The sequence below is a fragment of the Furipterus horrens genome, unplaced genomic scaffold (genome assembly GCF_987537825.1).
Source record: "Furipterus horrens unplaced genomic scaffold, mFurHor1.1.pri manual_scaffold_2, whole genome shotgun sequence".
NCBI classification, from domain to species: Eukaryota; Metazoa; Chordata; class Mammalia; order Chiroptera; family Furipteridae; genus Furipterus; species Furipterus horrens.
Genome location: NW_028327172.1, coordinates 14,016,472 through 14,035,143, shown reverse-complemented (window position 1 = coordinate 14,035,143; position 18,672 = coordinate 14,016,472). Strand labels below are relative to the sequence as shown.

The 18,672-nt window shown below is 53.2% G+C and overlaps 1 protein-coding gene across 1 annotated transcript in view; it reads right to left on the bottom strand.

The window, feature by feature from the left end:
- The window catches only part of ALX4 (ALX homeobox 4), a 37,227-nt gene extending 18,800 nt beyond the window's left edge, over positions 1-18,427 (bottom strand). Inside the window, exon 1 of the mRNA XM_090267570.1 lies at positions 17,983-18,427. Within this exon, the coding sequence (XP_090123696.1) occupies positions 17,983-18,427 (445 nt within the window). The remainder of the gene's footprint in view (positions 1-17,982) is intronic.
- Between the last annotated feature and the right edge of the window lie 245 nt (positions 18,428-18,672).

Sequence of the window (18,672 nt, the reverse complement as noted above, 5' to 3'; positions counted from 1 at the left end):
AGCGTCAGAGACAGACAGTAGCAGGGTGGTCGCCAGGGGATGGGGGCAGGGACTCTGTGGTTTAATGGCTCTGTACCCGTTCAATGAGTACAGACTTTCAGAGTTCTGGAGATGGATGGGGGCAATGGTTGCACAACATTATTAATACATTCAATTCCACTGAACTGCACAATTAAAAATGGCGAAGGTGGTAAATTTTGTTATGTGTATTTTACCACAATAAAAAAAAAAATGGGAAAAGAAAGGAAAAGAAAGCCCACTAGCCAGTGTTCCTTAGGACATTTGTCCTGCCTTTAGTCCCCACAGCCTACTCCATCGGGGCCTAGGTCCCCTCCACATCCAGCTCACGCCCTGAATTCTTTTTCCTTGTCCTCTCCCACACGCTGTGTCTTGGTTCACATTTGTCCATTCTGTGGGCCACCCATTTGTTCATTCACCAAGCACTTCCCCAGAGCCTCCCCTTAGTCACGGCCCCATGGAGGGGACAGACAAGTAACAGCATGGTCAAGTGTTCCGAGGCCCAATGGGCAGCGGCCTCCTGGGCACAGCAGGTCCACGAGGAGGAGCAGACGGTGCTGGTGGAAAAGGTTGGGCGAGGCTTCAGCTACGGCACGGCCTTGCACAGAGTATAGAAAACCAAAGCGGTCTTGGCAAGGCATGTTCTATTTTTGGTAAAACAGGACACTCCCAACTCCCCACATTGAGCTGGTCATAAATTTCCAAAGGAGACGTCTTAGGGACCTCCCACCAGGGCTGGTGACAATAATAACAACAATAACACAGTCCCTGTGTGTGAGTGGTGCCGGCCCATCCCCTATTGCACTGGATCCTCCCCAGCTGCCCAGGAGGTCAGCGTGGTTGCCCATTTTACAGAGGAGGAAACTGAGACCCAGGCATGTTTAGAGATCACGTAGCTAGAAGGGGGCTGGGACCAAGCCCCAGTGGTCCAGCTACAAGCCCAGGGTGGTGCCTGTTGCCTCTCATGGTGGTGATGTGTTGTCTTTCTTACAGAGATGGGCTTGGGGAGGGAACACAGGCAGGCTTCACCTTGTCACTGGGAGCGACAGTGGAGCCTGCAGCCTCCATTTCCACCTCAGAGGACTAACCCAAGCTCTAGGGTCACCATGAGAAGCTCCCCTTTAAGACTAACACTTGGATATCGCTTTCCGATGTTCACCAGGGTTTGAGGCGTCTTGACCCCAGTCTAGGGGATGCTAACTGCCCCTCTTAGCTGCTCTCCGCAAGGATGCTGGCACTTCCCCAGCTCTGTCTTCCTGGCTGAGCCCAGGGCACCTCCTCCAGCTCTGCCTCCCGTGGCTGCAGGAGATAGTGGCACCTGGCGGGGAGGGGGCTGAGTCAGCTGGTCCTCTGTCAGAGAGGCAAAGGGAGTCTCTGACACTCTCCCTTCAGCCCAACAGTAAGTCCCAGAGCTCAGGCATCACACTGGGCCACTCGGCACTGTGCAGGCAGGACACAGAGACCCCCAGCGCTCACACAGCCCATCTGGACTGCACCTCCCAATTTCAAACCAGCCTTCAGTCCATCTGCCCCTTGCCCTTCTCTGCCTCCACCAGACCGTGTGGCCCTGGGCATGTCCCTACACATCTCCCACCTGATTCTCTGAGCCTCCATGGAATACAAAGAAAAACCCACATCTCCAGCCACCCCTAGGAGACTCCAATAGCACTTTCAGACCCATAGCAGGCAAGATGGAGAAGCTTAAATCCTGCACTAGGCAAAATGAAGTGGAATAAATGAGAAATCTTTGGAGTAGGACAAGCTTGGGTTTGACTCCTGATTCTGCCACCTATTTGCTTCATTCATTCACTCATTCATTCATTCATTCAGCATGTCTGGAAGCCCTGTTACGTGCTGAGCCAAGTTCCAAGTGGTGAGAATACAAAGCCCAAGAAAGCATGGCCTCTTCCTTCAAAGACCCATCTTCATGAGGGAGGCGGTGATCACAGTGCAGGGTGGTGGACAGAGCAGGGACATCGAGGCCAGCCTGGGCAAGGGTTATTTTTAGGGGCAACTCCAGGTCGCTATAGAGGAGGGGCTTTGGGGCAGCGATCTGGTTGGAGGGATCTGTGGAAGCTGAGAGGAGACTAAAGGCGAGTATCAAGGAGGCTCCCAAGCCCTGCTGTGGCTCTGCCACTATGAGTGTCCTTGGCAAAGGGACTTGGCCTCTGTGTACCCTGGTTTCCTCATCTGTGAAGTGAGGCTGATGATATCCACATCCCAGAATGGTAGTGAGGCCTGAACGAGGTGGAACGTAAGAATGCGCATTCCTGCCAGACACACAGCATGCTCTCTGTCAGCGGGACATGGCCATGATATAGGAATACAGTTATTATTTGGGGGCCAGTTCAGCCAGAGCTGCTTAAGAGCAAAGCAAAATCACTCTGCCTGTAAATGTCTCATCCCACTCGCCTTCCTTCCCCAGGTGCACCCTTTCCAGCTCAGGTTCCCCCCGATCCAGCTCCAGCTGGCCGTAAGACATCCACAAACCTCTGTCCAAAGTAGCCCTCAGGGTCCCCTTCCAATCAGGGCCCATTTCACATCTATGCAACAAAGACTAAATGGGGTGAAACATTTGACGCCATTGTAAAAATCAGATGTTAACTTTATTGGGTTATATATAGCTTTTAAAACTTCTAGTTTATTTTAAAGAAAGACCCTTACATAAATATACTTTAACCCGAGATTATAATTTGAAGGCAAAACCATGAAATGAAAATTGTAATGTTAATCATTGCATTGAGCACACTGTGGTTCCCAAACCAGGTGACCAAGTTCAGGTCAGCTGTGAGCTACTTATAAAAATCTTGCTGCCACTTATATTCCTGGTGACATCTAAATGACTTTCTTATGTAGACCCACGAGTATGCACACAGATGTTCAAGTGCTCAAGAAGGATTTTCTCCATTGGAGCATCCAGTGTCTCCACATATACCGCCTGGAATTTGTCTGAGGGTAGGGAGGGACAAGAGGGGCCATTCCAGAAAATTACCTTTGCTACCGCTGTCATCCAGAAACTGATCTCAGTGACTCAGGGCCATGTTGGGGCCCTTTCTACCTAGTGAACTCCATGCACTCTTCTTCCAGGTCCCAGTCTAGCACCCCCTCCTCCAGGTGGATTCCCTGTGACACCCTCCTCCAAACCCCGCTACTGGCCCCTGAAAATTAAATTGCTTATCAAGGGAAGTGTCTCACTGGGCTCTGTCAGCCACCTCTGGCACCCCACAAATACCTGCTGAATTGAATTAATCTTGGTAAGTTACTGAATGCCTCAATTTGCAGAAGGACCACGTCAGCTAGGAAAGCATTTGCTTCTTTCTCCAAAATCGAGTATTTTCTTTCTCCATGTGTTCATCTTAACTTAAAGAATCATTTACAAGTTGAAAAAGCAAGATTTTTCTCCCCTTGGGTAAGAAGGGGAAAATAATGGCTGAATGAATAGCAAGGCAGCCGGTTCAAGTTTTATGAGGTTGAAAAGAATGGATAAGATTATCGGATCTTTGCTTTAAAAAAAAATTCCACCTTGATAACTATCAAATAGCTATAAAATGTTATATTTCTACAACATAATTATATCTAAGCTGTGAGAGTGTCCATCTAAATGGCTGGGCTTTGGAGCAGGCAGATTCAGAGCGTTTTGCCATCACATGTAATAAGTAGAAATAATATGAACTATTGCAATATTTACAGCTAACATGTGGGTTAAAAACAGTTCTTTCATGGACATCCGTCATCTGGACTGGAAAAAAGTTTCAAGTAAGTCCCTGCCTTAGAGGACATGGTATGTACCTTCTATGGAGAAAAGCATAATCCACAGGGGATGTGTGAGAATGTACTTTGTGAAGCACAAAAGCAGCTTCTGTGGAATCTCCTTTGTGGGGCTGCATCTGGTGGGGCTCGCTAAGTAAAGCTAAGGCAGGGTGTGGGCCTACCTGCCTGGGCCTAGACACTGTTTCTCCAGCTTGGGCCCCTCCTCCCTGGTCTAGACGCTGACCTAGTTGGCGATCACAGTGATCCGTGATCGGTGATCGGGAGTTTGGGAGTTTAGGGGCTGCTCCCACACTTGGGGGCCCTGCCCCCTGCTGGCTCTGAGGAGGCCTCTGTAGGGAGGAGGGAGGAGGGGCCTGGGCAGTCAGGACCCACGGTCAGCAGACCAGTGGATGAGGGTGCCAGGGAGATAGTGTGCTGTGTTCTAAAAATCCCTCCCGCTGTGCTCCACTCCACAGTTCCCAGAGCTCTCTCATGCGCTTGGTCACGTCTGATGGGCACACAGGCGTGAGGCCACCCAGGCAGCAGGCATTAGCCCCAAGGACAGTGGGGTAGAGAGGAAAAGGTCCTTTGGCCTCAGGAGATCTGGGCTCAGCTCACAGTGGGGACAGTCGCCCTCCGTGGGTCTCACCTTCATCATCTGTGAATTGGGGGGATGCTAACACCTCCCCAGAGGTTTAAGTGAAAGTTTCCAGTATAAGCCTAGCCTACGGGTGACACTGAACAGATGGTTCCTAATCACAGAGGAGTAAGCTGGGGCTCAAAGAGGGGGCAGAACCTCCCTGGCAGTCTCTGTGCCCAGCCCTGTGCCCATGCAGGGAAGACAGAACACAAGCCCCGCCCTCGGGAACCTCCTGGTCTGAAGCTTGGGCCCAGATGAACACAGAGAACAGACACTCGGAAGGGAAAGGGGAAGGGGAAGGGGAAGGGGAAGGGGAAGGGAGGAAGTTATGCCCCAGTTCACAATGCCTGGGAATGAGGTGCAGCAGCCTGGGGAGACCCCGTCCGGGATCCCTCCTGCCCTCATGCTAGGCAGCCTGCCAGCCTCGTTCTTTTCATCGCTCATCCATATTTGAAAAGATTTTGTTAGCCACACAGTGCTGATTAAGTAATAATTTTCCAATTTTATGCACTGAAGACAACTCTAACTGTCTGTTAAAGTTTCTGACTAGCCTGACGTAGGGCTCCAGGAAAATCCTATCAGCAATAACAGCTCACATTGACTGAGCACCTTCAGTCTGTTTTAGGACGTGCAGCTCCTTACCTAGGTTACCTTATTCAATCCTCACAAGGTTTCTAAAAGGCAGATATTCTTTTTTTAATTTACATTTAAATTCTAAATTTTTATCGTTGTTCTATTACAGTTGTCCCAATTTTTCCCCCATCGCTCTCCCCTGCCCCACCCTCCCCCATGCCTGGCTCCCACAGTCAATCCCCACCCTGCTGTCCGTGTCCATGGGTCCTTTATACTAACTAGTTCCTTGACTAGACTCTTCCCCTTCTCTCTCCCATTCTCCCCCTCTCCCCTCCCCTTAGGTCTCTGTTCTTATCCCCAGTTTACAGATGAGGAAATTAAGGTGAATAGTTCAACCAATTGACCCACGTGTGCTCAGCTGTGCATAGAGGCTGATTTCTGTTTCCAGGTCCTGGCTATACCAGCCTTTGCAGACCCGAGGCACATGAAGTTTTAGTTAGCCTTTGAGCCCCATTGTGGAAGGAACAAAGTTTCTGCAAGATTCTAAAGACACTAGAAATTGTGTCTGAAACCAGCCTTTGGGCACCTGGCTGGGCGACCAGGCTGAAGCAGGTCCCCATTTAATCACCAGCACCCTTTATCCATGGTCCCCCTTTCTACATGCCCAGTTGCCCGTGGTCAACAGTGGTCCAAAAATATTTCATGGAAAATTCCAGAAAGAATTCATATTTTAAATTGTGCACCATTCTGAGCAGTGTAATGAAATCTTGTGCCACAACCCTTATTTTATTTAATAATGGCCCCAAGGCCAGTTACACCACTTTTATTACAGTAGAGTGTTATTATTATTTCATTATTATTGTTAATCTCTTACTGTGCCAAATTTATTAATTAAACTTTATCAGAGACAGGTATATATAGTAGTATATATAGGGTTGGGTACTATCTGCAGTTTCAGGTATCTACTGGGGGGCCTGGTATGTATCTTCCTTGGGTACAAGGGGATCACAAAGCCAGCGAGAGGCAGACAGGGGCCTTCCATCCTGGAGCTCCTCCGGCCACTGAGAGGGGGCTCTGGGATTGTCTTAGCTAAGGCAGTGGTCCCAAATTTGGGCCTGTCAGGTGCATGGACCCTGAGAGCACATGAGAATTTCCCCCAGGACCATGTTCTCATAGGAGGATCCACTGATGTGCATGGAGGCTTCTAAACAGCTGGGGGCCTAGCCAGCAGCCTGTGGTTCTGTCCCCGACCCCTTCTCTCCAGCCCTGCTTCCTGTGTCCCTGACCTGAGCCTCTGACTGGTCAGTCACTGGCCTGGAGGTGCACGGATGGACAAGATGACTTCTGCATTTCCCCCACATATTGGGGATTCTGGACTTGACCAAAGAAGGCATGCAAAGGACAGAGAGACCGATGGAACAGAATAAAGAGCCTAAAAATAAACTTTCAAATATTATGGCCAACTGATTTTCATTAAAGGTGCCAAGACCATTTAATGGAGAAAGGGCAATCTTTTCCCACAAGAGGTTCAGGAAAACCAGATATCCACATGCAAAAGAATGAAGCTGGGCCCTTATCTTACACTATATGCCAAAAATTAACTCAAAATGGGTCAAAGACCTAAACTTTAGAAGTAAAACTATAAAGCTCTTAGAAGAAAATGGGAAATTATTCACGACACTGAGTCAACAACGAATTCTTGGATATAACACTAGAAGCACAGGAAACAAAAGACAAATTAATAAATTGGATTTTATCAAATTTAAAAACTTTTGTGCATCAAAAGGACACCGTCTATCCCGGGCTGATGTGACTTCATGGATTGAGCACCAGCCTGCAAACCAAAGGGTCACCAGTTCTATTCCCAGTCAGGGCACATGCCTGGGTTGTGGGCTGGGTCCCCAGTTGGGGGTGCACGAGAGGCAACCACACATTGATGTTTCTCTCCTTCTCTTCCTCCCTCCCTTCCCCTCTCTCTAAAAATAAATAAATGGAATATTTTTTTAAAAAGACACTGTTTAGAGAGTTAAAAGACAACCCACAGAATGAGAGGAAATATTTGCACATCCTGTATCTGATATGGGATTAATATCCAGCGATACATAAAGAACTCCTACAACTCAACAACCACCATAACAAAACTACCCAGTCCGAAAACGGACAAAGAACTTGAATAGAGTTCTCTCCAAAGAAGATACACGAGTGGCCGGACACAAAAGGATGACCGTGACTGGCATGATTCCACGTCTATGAGATGCCTAGAGTTAGAAGATTCAGAGAGACAGGAAGTAGAACAGAGGTTTCCAGGAGCTCGGGGAGCCGGAGATGGGGGTTATTGTTCAATGGGTTTGTCTGGGTGATGAAAATGTTCTGGAAATATCAGTAGTTAGCAGCAATTGTTGCTCAGTGTTATGAATACACTTAACACCACTGAACTGTACATTTAAAGTAGTTAAAATGGTTAATTTTATGTTATGCATATTTTACCACAATAAAAAATGATTCCTAATGAAAGACTTTAAATTTCTTTAAAAGGCCATGCTGGGTAGCACAAAGAACACTTGACTTGGGGCTTCGGCCTCTCACTGGAGGGCTCAGAGGCCTCCAGGGGCTTCCCCAAAGCCTGGACCCTCAGCAGAAAGTGAACATCCCTCTCAGCTTTGCCCGGTCTTGCCCGTATCCATCACGCCCCCTGCACACCACACATTTGCTGTTTCCCTAACACTCCATCTATTTTCCTGACACAAAGCCCTGTTCATGCTGTTCTCTGAGTCTCGAATGCCGTTTCCAGCTGGTGAACTCCTACTCAGCCTTCACGGTCCACTTCAAATGCCCGTACCCATGAAGCCCCAGTCCATTTGCACTGTCCCCGGGGACTCCCACTGCAGCACATTCAGCTCATTCACTGCCAAATGCTCCATGCCTGTCAGATACAGGGGTACAGCCTGGGGGTGGGGGTTGTTGGATGGGAGAAGCAACACCTCTCACAGCTTTGTCTATGCCCAGTTCTCTCCCTAAAGAGGGAGAATGGAGTCCTTCCAACGCAGTGCCCTCCGGCTCTCTGTCCACACCATCACCCACAGTGCCTGGCTCACGGTGACCCTGGCCACCCCGAGGGCTGGCTAGTCTCAGGCTGAGGTCTAAATGCTTCCTGGACATCTTCTTCTCTGGGCTGTTGGCTCAGGATGGCATCCTGGCCAGAACAGAATGCTGCATCCCTTGTGTGTGGGTGTGTGTGTGGGGGGGGGGTCTCAGAATCTCGAGGGCGGGGCTGAGTAGATGGGGTATCAGGGAGGAACATCAGCAGCTCTCAGGTGACTCATCAGGAGCCCAGAATGGGCCAGGCGAGGGTGGGGCTGCAGGCAGCCCTAGAACTCACTGCAGGCAATCAGGGAGGCCTGAGGAGAGAGGTCAGGGAGGGAGGAGATTGTCCACCTGACTAGAGCCAGCCCTCGGGGTACAGCAGCTGGACCTGGGCCTGTGGTCTCTGAGCTAACAACGGGACAAGGGGTGCTCTTCCCGTTGTCAAGAGTCAAAGAGGACCTCCCTGCTCCCGTAACTCCACAGGGATGCTCGCAGGAGATAAATTAATTTTCACCAGGTATGAGAGAACTGGAGGTCAGCTTCTCACCCTAGGCCTTGATTCACAGGAAGGAGAAAGGAAGCAAGGACAGATTTTTAGAATTCCTAGCATATTCCCACCCACACCATTCACTCAGTCATTCATCAACAAACATTTACTGAGCGTCTACTGTGCCTATCAAGCCCAGCTCCAGGCTTTGGGAACACAGTTTGAAACAAAACAGGCAAAAGCCTCCTTGGTCTCTCATCCTCCCCAGGAGGAAGATATTTCCCCACTGTTTTGTCCTTCATGCATTCTTAGCTTTACCCAGCCCTGACCAGAGGTTCTGGGATGTTCCCCTCATAGTGGTTAAGAGGCACCCCTGCCATGCCTGGTATCCCGGTTCTTACCGCAGCCCAGCAGGACATTCAAACAGCTGAAGAGGCTGTGCCCAGGTTAGAGTCAGGTCTAAAATTCTTACCTACAAGGCACCCATCCTTGACCCCCAACCTACTACATCCCCAGATGTGAAGAACTCTCTGGGGGCCAAGTTTTTGAAACCCAGTCTTTCAATCCCATACCCTCTGAGATGGGACTAGGGTGCCCTCATGGCTAATTGGGATCATCCTTTAAAAGGATGCCTTTTAGGTTTTCAGAGCCCTTGGCCATCCAGACCTTGCTTCCTCCCTTCTTAGCGGGTCCCCCCCCCCCCCCCCCCCGCTAGGACAAGTTATTCATCTTCTAGGAGTCTGTTTTCATCTACGGAATAGAGATGATAATAGGATCTGTCTCATGGGTCTGTGATTGGGATTCAGTGAAATCACACACAAGAAGCACATGGCCCACTGCCCATGCCCTGGCAGGAGTGCTCTGTAAATGTGACCTATCCCATGGTGTCATCAGCACAACGGTGTTGCCCTGCCAGCTCTAACCCCCTTCTGCCTCTCATCGGCTCCACTTTATTATCGTTCCTGTCCTACAGCTGGGAAAAATGAAGCATGGAGCCAGGCAAGTCACACAAGACTCTTCCCCTTGGGCAGGTTGGCCCAGCCAACTGCCTCCCGAGAAGGTTTAGTAGGTCTGTGGCAACTCCCAACTTCCATCAACTTCTCTGAGACCTCCCTGCACTGGGCTAAGTTATGCCCACCTTGGGCAGAGGGCGGGGGTGGGGGGTGGGGGGCTTTTGAGGAGCCAAAAGCCCAGTGGGCAGCCCTTCCTGCCATTGCACTCCCCAGGGTGAGCCAAGCTTCCCCACTGCAGCGTCGCCTGATGCTCTGGAATTGCCAAGTTACTAGTCTGTCTCCCCCCTGGACCTGCAGGCAGGGGCTGTGTCCAGCACTTCTCAGAATCCCCCACAAAGCCTGGCACAGTGACAGGCAAAGTTTGGTGAGCAATGAGTAAGTGGAATCAGGCATTTCAATCCTCTCTTCTGTGAAACAGGACATCTGGGCCAGCAGACGTCTGGTGTCTCTTCCAACACTGGGTGGGACACCCATCCTGACACCATGACCCATTGTGCGTAGGCGGGCAGTACCAGGGCTCCTGAACGTCACTGAAGCCTCTGGGCCTGGCACGTGGTCAACTGAGAAAGGAGGAGGTCAGTCCTGTGGCCTCAGTTAACTCCCTCAGGTGCAAACCCTCGTGGTTTCCACCACTTAGGAAAGAACACCTGGGCCCAGGAGCCTGGCAGAGAGCAGGAGTCCCAGCCCTGCCTGCTCATGTGCGGGATGAGAGCTGCAATCCCATGGGAGCTCCATGGCTGCTCTCGTGTTGCCATTGCAATCCCAGGAATTTATGGTGGAGGTTCCTTATTTCCGAAGAGGAGGGACTACAAGCATCTACCCTAGTTGCACAGAGAGAGCGTGCAATGTTCAGGGGGGTCACAAGGGAGGAAGAGTGCATAGCCTGAGCAGATATTTCCCAAGTCCTTCCTCCTCCTCCTCCTCCTCTTCCTCCTCTTCCTGCTCCTCCTCCTCCACCCTTAGCAGTGGAAGGAGGAGACGCCAGCAATGGTTCCCTCCTTCTCATTAACCTGTCTTTGGGGCCTCATTTCTCTTTGGGCCTCAGTTTGCTCATCTGCTAAATGGGATGTGCAGATGCATAAACATGGTGCAGATGATGGTTTCTCTCCACAGTGAGCCACATGGGACAGAGGGTACACCCAAGAGCTGAAGGTTGAGGGGAGGCCTTGCTGCAGTCTGGGTGGGCTGATGGACACTGTGAAAGCTCTAAGAAGATGCTAGGGGCTGGGTGCCACACCCACAGGCCATGAAGGGAGTTTGCCTGTCACTCAATGAGTCAGCCTCCTGGAGGAGGCCCAACCAGGGGCAGGGAAGGCCACAGGCAGTGATGCACAAGCCCTGAGTCACTGTTTTCTTGACATTGTACGAAGATGTTCACTCTGGTGCACATGTAGCTCACGTACAGGGGGGACACAGACACAAATGCTGGGGGTCACACCATTCTGTCACACAGGTGTGTACACAGATTAGTGCACATGGCCCCCTGAAGCACACTGACTCAATGAGCGCAAACACCCATTCGTGTTCACACTGTGGACATGCTCACACAAACCCCAGGCCTCCACTCACGACAAAGGTGCTGAGATACGCTCACAGGTGGCCCTAACCATGCTTGAGCCACACTCAGAATGGGACATCAGTTCTTCATTCACCCTTTCTATTGTGCTCAAACACATACTCCTGGATATAAGCTGTAGGTTAGCAGGTAGGTGCCTGGTTTGTTCTCCTGGGACAAAATCTGGCACTTAGATGCTCAGTAAATGCAAAGATAGGGAAGATGAGCAGAGACAAAGATGGGACACGAGTGGCCTGGAGGGGCCAGGAGCTCCAGAGCCTCATCTTGAGCCTGGTCACCTATGTGCATGAAGATACTGGTAGCTCGCCCCTCTCCACACTTAAGTCCCGCCCTGGAGTCTAGACCCTGCATTCAGCCAAGGCCTTCAGAGACTGCCAGCTCATTCTGTCTGGGAACTGCGGTCCACTTCATCCCTGCACCTTTTAGCACACCCTGAGGAACGCTCAGGGCCCATTTCTGCTTCCGGGGAAGCCTTTTCTGTCCACTCTATCTGATTTCTCGTGGACAAAAATGTATGTAAGGGTGAAGGCGGGTCCAAACTGGTACGAGCACAGAAATCCTTAGAGGGTCTTCAGAAATGGTCCAAACTCCAACATTTCTCAGAACTACAATTCAGATCCAGTGAGGGAAAAGAAAGGGACTTTCCCACAGCCACATGTGGCATAGAAACAGCGACAGTAGAGACCCGCCTACCATCTATATCAGGACTGTGCGCCCTGCCCCCGCACTTGTGCCATGGTGGACCTTCACATCGTGCGTGGACCAGACCTTCCACAGTCTCTCAGTCTTCCCCATCACTGCCCGCAAGCACGTGGAGAACCAGCTGCTTTGCCCCAACCTGGGTAACAGGCAGGCTACAGTGAGGGGCTTGGGACCAGCGCCCACAATCGGTGGCCCCCTGTTTGGAAGGAGACAATCTGCTTTAAGAATCCGACGAAGCACAGCACCGGCTTCCTCTTTCTGCAAGGCGCAGCAGCGCCAGCACCTAGCAATCAGGACCTGGAGGTCCCAAGTACACAGGGTGAGTGCGGTGGCCCGGAAAGACAGGTACTTGAAGGGTTGTGGCGCCCTTTCACCCCCACCCTATGCCAGCATCTCCCAGTAACCCTCCTCTCCTAAAAGGCATTCCAGTTGCCTCGAAGCACCACAGTGACCACCCCCTCCGGCAGCTGCCTCTGGAACCAGAATTCAAACCTGCCCCGCTGCCTGGAATCGTCACCCCACTCCCCAGCCTTTTGCTCCTCTGAGCTTCCCCTTCGCCTGACGCTTCTCTCTGCGGAGCTTCGATGTTCTTTTCACTCCTCCCTTTCCTCCTTGGCTGGCAGTCTGGGGTAGGATGTGGTAGAGGAGTGGCTCTTTGCTACGAAGACAGAATACACTGGGGATAGGGATGGGTGGGCAGGTCTGGTGCCTGGTGTGTGCCTGGTGGCTGGGGACACCACCCTGGACACCCCAGAGGTTTCTGTTGCACCACCCAGCCAGCCTTTCTGGGGGTACGAGCTCCCGGGCAGCACCGTATTTGCTGCTACCAGACCACCCCGTACCTCTGTGCTGGGTGAGGAAGGAGCATCTTGTATGGAGGTGGGGGTGTCTGTGGCTCATTTGCACACCTGTAGGCCAGAGAAGAAGGCACAAGGCTGTACCTCTGGAGGGGAGTCCCCTGGGGAGGGGGCATCAATAATTCTGATCTCCAAGGAACCAGCCTGTGGCTAGGAGAGCTTGCTGGCGGGAGAGAGGTGCCTCCTCTTCCCACAGAAGGGCCCTGTTGGGAAGAAGGGCTTCTTCTCACTGCCCAGCGCAAACCAGCCAATGGAGGGTGGCGCCCACGGCCCCTTAACACAACTGGCTGGTGACTCTCATTCTGAACTCATTTGCCAGGCAATGTCACCACATAGTCAGGGGATCTTACTGTCTTGGTTTCCTAATCTGATGGCTCCAGTCACATTAGCAATTCTTGGGGAACCCCGAGGCTGTGGGAGCACGTGGCCAGGTGATGCCTGGCAGGCAGGTCCAGACAATTGACTGGGCTCTCACTGTCCCAAAACAGTGCCTGGGCAAAGGTTCTTGGGGGTCATGGGAGCTGTGAACACTGAAGCTACCACTACAGGGGATTCTCTCCCACCAAGCATTCTCTCTGAAAGTGTCCCCTCCCCAACTTCCCTCTTCTTGCCAGGGAAAGGCCTGTGCCTCAAAAGTGGTCTCCGGGTTTCCCACCTTATGCCCACAGTGCCATGGGCACTCTGGGCAGTTTACCCCTTCTTTCCCTGCTTGCTGCTTCAGGCACCCTGGTCCAGGGGTCAGCAGAGAAGCCTGAACCCCAGACTAACACGCAGGACTCCAGCCTTCCCGCTCCCCCATAGCTGCACAGACCGCTGTATTTCCATTTCATACTTCCGTTTGCCACCCAAACAAAGCTGTGCGCAGAGCTGTGGAAAGAGAAACGGGCAGAAGCCAAACTAAAGGTACCTCCGGGAAAAGTGCACCCAGTCTCTCTGCAAAACGAAAGCCCTCAGGGACTTTGGCTAAATTTTATGTGTAGTATTTTAATTTGTTTTCCTGCGAGGGCTCCGTTTTGCAGCGCACACAGCTCAGGGCTTCGGCAACTCCGGGAGAGCCTGGTGGCGCAGCGAGGTTCCCGCTGCAGCCGGTACTAACCTCCTTTTCGGAGTCCCGGCAAATGCCCGGGAGTGCAAGGTCACCTTACTCGGGAAAACACCACCGTCCGGCACAAGGCAGGATCCCTAGCTCGCTGAGGTCTCTTAGAACTTACAAAAAAATTTTCCCCAAAAGTTTTCGTGTGCCTATACAACAAATAACGTGTATCTTGATCCAGGTGGTAGTCCTATCACTGTACACAGACATGACAATTTTTCAAACTTTCCCCTTAGTTATGTGGACTTCACTGTGTATAAATTATTTATAAGGAAGAAAACTTTGTTCAAATCGATTATTTTAAAATAATACTAGCCCTTTCATCCAGGCCTTCTATTTTTTCTATTTAACAACGTGTCTGTTTAGGCTAGATTGTTGGAGCATGCTGGTGGCTAGAGAAATTAACAAAGTCAAATGTAAAAGTATCTTCCTTCTGATCCCTCTCCTCCCAAATTGACTGGGTTTGGCGATGTCACAGCTCCCAGGCTCGAATTTTCCCTCGATCACCCCACAATCACCCAGGGCTCTTAACGCTTCTGCCCGCACCTAGGTTTCTCAATGTCTTTTGCGGGGTCCCATTCAAAACTCACGGTAGTCCTTTGACTAAATTTGAATACGACCTGACCAGGGCCGAGCTGACACATTTTGTGGTGCGTGATTGTGCCGGTGCATGGAAATAATTACCGCTAGCATTCAAACACTGCGTCTAAATCGAAAAATCCGGGCCAGTCGCTCAGTGCTGCCCCGGGGGTCTCCCCAGACCTCGGGGCTGAGAACGCTGCCCTGGGGCCCAGTGGATAGGAAGGTAGCAATCCGCTAGCAACAAAAACCTGCATGCGCCGAATCGAAAGCGAAAGAGGGAGGAAGCAGAGCTGCTCCCCAAAGCGTCTGGGGGCGCACAAGGCCTGGTGCGCCTGGAGCGGCTCGGGAGTCGGCCCAGGGTTTGGGGGCGACGTGCCTGAGCCCCAACCCCAGAGGCGAGAAGGCTCTCCTTGCCGCTGAGAAATGTCGGATCTCAACCTGGCGTTTCTCCTTGGGGCCCACGCGGTCAAAAACGGGCCAAGGATGAGCAGGGACTTCGGATGGCATAAGTGCGGACCCGGAGCCTGGCGAGGTCCAGGTCTCGGCAGGAGAGACCACGGTGGGACTCTTTCGTAAAAACGCGAAGGTGTCCGCCTTGTAGGGGACTACCAGTCATCTTGCTCGTCGCCCCGTTAGTACTGTTCGGGGAAACGGAGGCCCAGTTAAGGGTAGAGTCGGCAAAAGCCTGGGAGGATTTCTCATCCTCACTTTTGGCAACTCGGAGAAAATCCGGCTGGCGGAGACGGAGGCGGCTTCCCAACTGCGCGCTCCCCAGGTGCGGCCCTGGCGCACCTCCTCGCCCTGGCCGGCACCGCACGGCACCGCACCTCACTGGCCGGCACCGCACCTCACTGGCCGGCACCGCACCTCACTGGCCGGGTGGAGCGGTGTCCTTGAAGGTGAGGAGTGGCTCCCGAGGCTGAAGTCCAGGAGAAAACTTAGGAGCCTCGCCTCCTGCTCCGTGTAGTTACAATCGAGGAACTAGCTTATGCGCCGACCAACAGAGCTGGGAAGGAGGTTGCAAGGTCTAAGCTACAGCCAACACCAGGTCCCTGTCTGCCCCCAACTTCCCCAAGCTCCTGGGAATGTCTCAACGCTTTTTCCTTGAACTTCTTCCTCCCCTTTTGAATATCCACTCTGACAAGTGTGGGCGAGAACAGTTGTCAACACGGGCCTCCGTTTCCCTCCTTGCTTGCAGTCTAGAGAGCCAACTCCAGAGGCCCTTCTCCAGTTGCCTCTGTCAAGGGCAGAGCCTCACCTCTCGGTATCTCGGGTTCCTCGTCTTGTACCTAGTGCCTAGCCTCTTTTGTACAAGGACTAGAAATCTCTCCCTAAGCAGGGGAACAGCTGCTGAGAAGGGAAAGAATAAACAGAGCTGTTTGTTGTTTGTGGCTTTGCCCTGAGCACTGCCTCCATCTTGGGCGGCCAGGGAGTGGGGTCCTGTCAGGGATTCCAGGCTGCCTTTTGTCCCAACCTGCCGCTTATGGTTTTGCCCACAGCAGGGACAGGCGCCTGTCCTGTCCTCAGAGCTGGGTGCTCAGAGATCCCCAACAGCAGAGGCCAGGCTAATAATGGAAATGTGGGAGACGGTAAGCTAGATTCCTGCTCTCTCTGTGGAGGGACATTTACCACCTAATGAGGCCTTACTATGGTCTCCCCATGATGCAGATGAGGATGGGGGTGTAGAGGAGTTACTTGCTCTCAGATCACACTGTGGGTAGCGGCCCAATGGCTAATGCAAGTAATGGAAGGGCCACAGTGGCATGCGAGGGCCCAGTAGGGCTCAGAGAGGGGGCTTAGAGGGAGCCAACCCTTTCCCTCTGGACCTCAAGGCATCTTCCAAACAAGAAGGTGGAAGCAGCTTGGGATCCCTCCTTGCCTGATGTCTCATCCTCCTCAGAAGACTCACAAATAAATTTCTTTAAAACATGAAAATCCAGTGCAGTGGAAGAGAAGACACAGGACTCCCATGGCTTTGCAAATGCACCTCCATGGGTCCCCAAGTTTGTGACTTGCTCTCACCTCAAAGCCCCAACTGTCATGGATGAGGAGGGCCCTGGGAGAGGCCAGTACGTGTGGACAGGGCTCAGAGCCCTGACTGGCTGCGTGAGGATGGAGCCGGCAGCATCTGTGATCTGGGGGCCTGATCTCATTCCAACAAGAAGGTGGAGGGAGTAGGGAAGGGCCACTCGAGCTGCCTAAATCTGCTCTGAGTCCTGCCCTGTGGGTCTGGGAGTTTGTGACCCCTTGAGTGAGTGTACTTGATGTGTGACCATGTTGGCTCATAAGGAAGAGGCTGTTTGTGTGTGTGTGTGTGTGGAATGCAAGTGTAGACAGGTGTATGATTCTGTGAATGTTCGTGGGTGTCAACAACCACCTAATGAACTAATTCTGAGCCTGAGGAGGAGAGCCAGTTTGAGTGTAAGTGCTTGCCCTGGACTATTTTCCTAAGGTTATTCCAGCCGCCAAGGCCTCCACCATCTCCCACTTCTGTCCCCAGGCCTGGTGCCTCTCCATCTGGCGTGGATCAGCTCAGCCAAAGCCATTGCCCTGTCAGCACCAGCTCATCTCCAAGGCGCTGCCTGAAGGCCTCAGGGGAAGACTGTGTTCCTAGGGCTCCTAGTCCTGAGAAGATTTCCCCCTCCCTTCTCTGGTTCCCTGTGGACAGCTTGGCGCTCGCCAACCCGGATTCTGTGGAAGCGAGGGCCTAGGCTCCAGAGCTGCTCTGGCCACAGGCAGCCCTTGAGAAGCTCCCTCCTCCACTATGGTGGCTGAGTTCTGGGGGCCCAGGCCTGCGTTCAAGGGGGCCTGGAGGTCATTTAGGCCTCGGGTCCTTTGTAAGCCCAATTCAGGACGAAGAAACTTCCGTTTTTCCCCAGCACTGAGTCCCCTCAAGATATTCGATTTCCTGCCCTCCCTCCGGGGTCGGCCCTAAACCATTGTTCCGAGGCCAGCTAGCCTTCCCGGGCTCTCCGGGAGAGAATCGCTCAGGAACTTTGGCCGGCCCACCTCCCCGCGGCGAACTGCGCTCGGGGGCCACCGGACTTGGGTCTTCCGGGACCCCAGGCATCTCTGGACCCGTATCCGTGTGATGCCCTTGTCCCACGGCACCCCGGGCGCGCTCCGACGACTGCGCTCCCAGCCGGGCTCCGCACCTGCGTCGCTCCCACCTGTGGCACCGCAGGAGGAGCCTCCACGCCGGCGGGGAGCAAGGCCTCGGCAGCCGCGAGCCCCGCGCCGGAGCGCTGTGCCGCAACTGTTTCCCGCCGCACGCTCGGAGCCGGTGCGAAAAATCCAGTTTAAAGCCGGCCCCGCGGGCAGCGTAAATGGAGTGGTTGGGGAAAGGGCAAAGAAGGGGTGGAACAAACCCCGGGTTTAATAGCTCAAATGCTTCTTTGGCCGCGGCGAGGGTACATAGAAGAAGGGGCAAGACGATATCTCTCCGTACCTTCGGGACAGTCGATCCCCATTTCCCGAGGAGTCTCCCCTGCTCGGCCCCGCACTTCCTCAGCCTAATCCTGCCTCCCGAAAGTCTAGTGGGTTTCGCGGGTGCCGAAGCCACAGGCCCTGGGGTCCCCAGCCCCGAGGGACCCGCACATGCACTCACCGTAGCAGGGGACCTGCAAAGCCGCGTTGTGGCCGCCGCTGCTTTCCTGGAGTTTGAGGCTGCCGTCCGGGGGCGTCTTGCAGGCGGCTCGTTGCATGTAGAGATGCGGTTGCTGCGCCGGCGGCTGCGGCTGCGACTGCGGCTGTGGCGGCTGCGGGGCCGGTGGCTGCGGCTGGAACTTGTTAAAGGAGCCCCGCGCCCCGGCGCTACTCTCCAGGGGTGCCGCCAGATCCTGTTGCCCCGCGCTGTAGCGAACCCGGCTCTTGGCGTCCCCGAATCCCTGCCCTTTGGCGGCGGCGGATAGGAAAGTGGTGCCGAACTTATCACCGCCGGGGTATGCCCTAAAAGGTGACGAGCCCTCGCGACTCTGCGACACCGGGCTATAGTAGGCGTCCATGGCAGCAGCCGGCGACTCGCTGTAAGAGACGCAAGTCTCAGCATTCATGCCTGGCTCACGCGGGCGGCGGGCGGGGGCGCAAGCAAGAGAGCGAGGACGCCACCGCGCGCCTTGGCCGGGAGTTTGGAGAAGCGAGGAGGCGGTGGCTGTGCGCTCCGTGCCGGCCTGCTCGCTCCTCTCCCTCCTCCCTCCACGGATCTCTCTCTCCCCCCCTCTTTCTTCCTCCCTCTCTCTTTCCTTCTCTCTCTCTCTCTCCTTTTCTCTCCTCTCCCTCCTCCCTTACCACAGCTGGC